This window comes from Xenopus tropicalis, chromosome 1 (assembly GCF_000004195.4).
Source record: "Xenopus tropicalis strain Nigerian chromosome 1, UCB_Xtro_10.0, whole genome shotgun sequence".
Taxonomy (NCBI): Eukaryota; Metazoa; Chordata; class Amphibia; order Anura; family Pipidae; genus Xenopus; species Xenopus tropicalis.
This window is the reverse complement of record NC_030677.2, coordinates 105,032,520-105,036,391: the sequence shown is the minus strand read 5'-3', so window position 1 is coordinate 105,036,391 and position 3,872 is coordinate 105,032,520. Positions and strand designations below refer to the sequence as shown.

The 3,872-nt window shown below is 35.3% G+C and overlaps 1 protein-coding gene across 1 annotated transcript; it reads right to left on the bottom strand.

The window, feature by feature from the left end:
• Nucleotides 1–594: 594 nt before the first annotated feature.
• Nucleotides 595–2,068, bottom strand: crygdl.19 (crystallin gamma D like gene 19). Its single transcript, XM_004910964.3, has 3 exons — nt 2,060–2,068; nt 1,061–1,303; nt 595–870 (listed from the first exon to the last, which is right to left on the bottom strand). Exons 1-3 carry the CDS (start codon nt 2,066–2,068, stop codon nt 595–597), a joined length of 528 nt encoding a protein of 175 aa, XP_004911021.2.
• Between the last annotated feature and the right edge of the window lie 1,804 nt (nt 2,069–3,872).

The following is a 3,872-nucleotide window of genomic DNA, read 5'->3' as shown; positions in this document are numbered from 1 at the left end:
ACAGCACTTTATTTGCTTTATTTGCTTTAGTAGCCACAGAATGACACTGCCTGCAATTAGACAACTTGTTATCTACAAAAACACCTAGATCCTTCTCCATTAAGGATACCCCCAACAAACTACCATTCGGGAGATAGTTCGCGTTTATATTATTTCTACCAAAGTGCAAAACTTTGCACTTGTCAATATTGAACCTCATTTTCCAGTTTGCTGCCCAGTTTTCTGGGCAAAATCTACATATATTTAATATTTTTACTTTAAGGTAGCTAGAGCTAAATTCAATTAAGTCACCAAGCAATCAATTCTATTGTTCTTTATGTGTTGAAATGTAAAATGATCATATCCCACCAAAATCACCTCTTCTTCACTGTATATAAACTCAGCTTGATCAGTATATCTCACACATAACTCACACCCATTCTCTGCTTTAACTATAATACCCTTCTGTACACTCTGTTGAGCTTTCTGTTTCTTTTTGTTGTTCTGGAGACCAAAACTGCACTACATGTACAAATGACAATTCCCAAAAAAATGAGTGATTTATCACTTTTATTAGAACGTAAACATAGTTGTTGTGCAAAGTTTCAAAATAATTTAGAATCTGTGATAAACTCTTCTGAATGAGCCAATTCTGGCGCTTGAGGCTCCCCAGTCACTGTATCTCCTGTATTGTCCAGGTCTCAGGTAGTACTGACGTCCCCTGTAGTTGGGTTCCTCATAGAACATCCAGTGGCCATCAAACACATTGCAGGAGTGAATGTCATGGAAACGGAATCGATCATAAGTATTGGGGCAGTCATCAAAGAACTCCATCATCTGCCCTTGGTAGTCTCCTCTTTCATAGACGCTCATTTTGTATTGGCCATGGTGCTTTAAATAAATACATGGAAAATAAATGAAAAATGAACAAGCCACAAATTTGGAAACATGAAATCTTTTCATTAATAAATCTTGTTCTCTTTTATTTTACTAGCTCTTTTAGTACAATATTCTTTGCTACTATTGCTACACTAGAGCTGGAAAAAGAGGTTAAAGTTAGGAAAGCTTTGAAAACACTTACATTGGGAAGAAAGCGGCAGGACCTGATGGAGTCATTGAAGCCCATCCATCTCTGAAAGTCTGGGTATTCTCCTTGCCAGAGGTAATACTGGTGTCCCCTGTAACTGGGGTGCTCATAGAGGATCCAGTTACCACCCTCTACCCTGATGGAGTTGCAGCGATTGAAGTATGAGGACAGGTCAGAACAGTCTGAGCCGCACTCATAGTGGCGGCCTTGGAAGTTCCTTTCCTCGTAGAAGAAGATCTACAAAAAGAATTCTAATTTTAAATCCCTTCACATATCTGGAAATGAAAAGTGTAATTACTTTATTATTTACCTGTGTTTATAATGTGCTAACATACTACACAATGTTGTACAACAGAATGTAAAACATAAATGCAGCTTAGAGAACAGTAAGAGGACAAAACTTGCAAACAGACACTTAGGAATTTAATTTGCTTCAAGAAGGTTTTTTATGAATCAGCATATTATAAAAATATCAACCCCCAAATGCAAAAAAAGGCAGTAAGTTTGCCTAGGAGCAGTCACCCATAGCAGCCAATAAGATGTTTACTTTAAACAGGTGATCAGTAAATTCTTCCTGCTGATTGGTTGCTATGGGTTACTGCTCTTGGGAAAACGTAGAGTCTTTTAATACATAACCCTCCAGTGTTTTTTTAACCCTTGATTGGATTGTTCAATGTTCCTTTAAGGAAAATTAAGGAAAAACCATCTTTTTAAAATGGTATATACTCCCTTCATGCTGGAGCTGGAACCCTGATTTTACAAGATGTAGTTATGTATAGATATTTAAAAATGTAAATATTATTCAGATCTGTAAATCAAAGCAATAGGATGTCGATTCTACATCACTAGGAAAATATGATTTCTGTAGGTTTCTGTTTAATTCAAATGGGTGCAGTTCTATCATTTGCACCTTTAAAGGTTTCAGAACATTTATGGTATATAGTAATTAGAAACCAACAGGATTTTCAGTACATTTTCATGGTTGTGACTTACCTTTCCCATTGTGAATGGATCTCAGTGTCAGTGTCACTAAAGGAGAGAAGAGGCAGCCTTTATATATGCCCTGTATTGCTGCTGTCTGCATCTGCTCAACCTGGAACCTGTATTTTTGACTAGTAAGTAAAATGTACAGATTTTTTGTCTTCTATTGTTTCTTTTGTTGTTGTGCTGTGACAGCTGTTTCTCTACTCTTACTGACACCTATATTCCATTGCTTTATTTAAAGAGCTACCCTGCATTATGCATTATCACAGTGAATAAATGGCTGTGGTGGTTCTATATAAAACACACTCTCCTTGGAACCATTTCCTGTGAAATAATTATAGAAATTTTGAAGGATTATAATAAAATGTGCATGGTCTGTGTGTGTTATGGTTTTATGTTTTTAAAATAAGACTTACAACATTTCCCTTTTTTTTAACAGTATCCCTCAATAGTTCATATTGACTCATCAGTTACACAGACTATTTTCATCTCTATTAGAAGTCAATTTGCTGGCCTGTATGTTTTAGGTGTTTGATAGGCCAAAATCACCTAAGTCCTATTTAGATTTATGTAGTCTAATATAATGCCTGTAACTTTGACATAAGAACAATTGTAACATGGAAATATGCCCTTTATAATACAGAATATTTAGAAAACTTAAGATTAGATTGACTCACATAGTACTTGCAGGACCCATCCACATATGGGTCATATTTTAGGATACATAACTATGGGTGGTAAACAAGATACAACCAGACAATACTCCGTGAAAGGAGTGTCAAATAACCTTTTAGGGAGGGAGTAGAATTACATCAATTTGATGTCTGATGTGCCTCTCTTCTATGTTGCCATTTTATAGAAATAGCTTCTTCTTTGTCACATTTAACCCTTAAACTGCCAGCCAATTTGGTCAAAGCAGAACTTGTATTGCCAGACCGTTTTTGAACATTTTGCACTCTTTTTCACCCTTTCCCAGAGGGTACTTTTAGTTTACCGTTACATTTACGCTTCTAAATGTCTAAAAAAATTAAGAAAAACAATATTTTCCATAATATTAACACATATATCAAAAACATCAATTATTTTGTGCATGATAATACAACTGATTTGGACAGTTCAATGTCTGAACGCACCAATACCAAATATATATAGTTTTATAGAGATTTCTCACTTGTATAGTTAAAAAACTCCCAGCAGTACACTACTAACTTTCCAAAGCATTGTTCCAGAAAGCTGCATACTTTAGATTTCAAGGCCCAATATTCCATTTAGAGTAGGTTTACCCCAGAAAACTATACATTTTTGGAAAGAACAGATTGTGATGAATCTACTCCATATTACCAAGTTGCAATGCTATCCTAAATGTACCAGTTTTTATAAAAATTTGTGAAAATCATTTTTAAAGCTCCCACTCTATAGCTTCTTATGTCCCACATATCATTAGGTACCAAGATAAAACACCCTAAATATAATTGCCAGGGGTCCTAAGTTTACCTAAGTATGTGACATGTAGGGGCCCCAAAATTAAAATGCCCCATACGACGTATTATTTCTATCATTTCAGTTACTGCAAAATCAACACAATTACTGCATTTTATGGGGGGGGGTGAAGCTATAAAAAGCTAAATTTAACCAAGAAAACCATATATTTTTTAGATAGTACACATTCTTCCGAATCTAAAATAGGTACTTGTGTCTTTCTATTCCAAAGTACCAAGCCGCAAAGCTTTTCTAAAATTGGTGATTTTGAGGAGATTTCCGAAATTCACCAAAAAGTTTTCACTTTGCAGCATCTCACATTAGGAACCAAGATAAAACATCT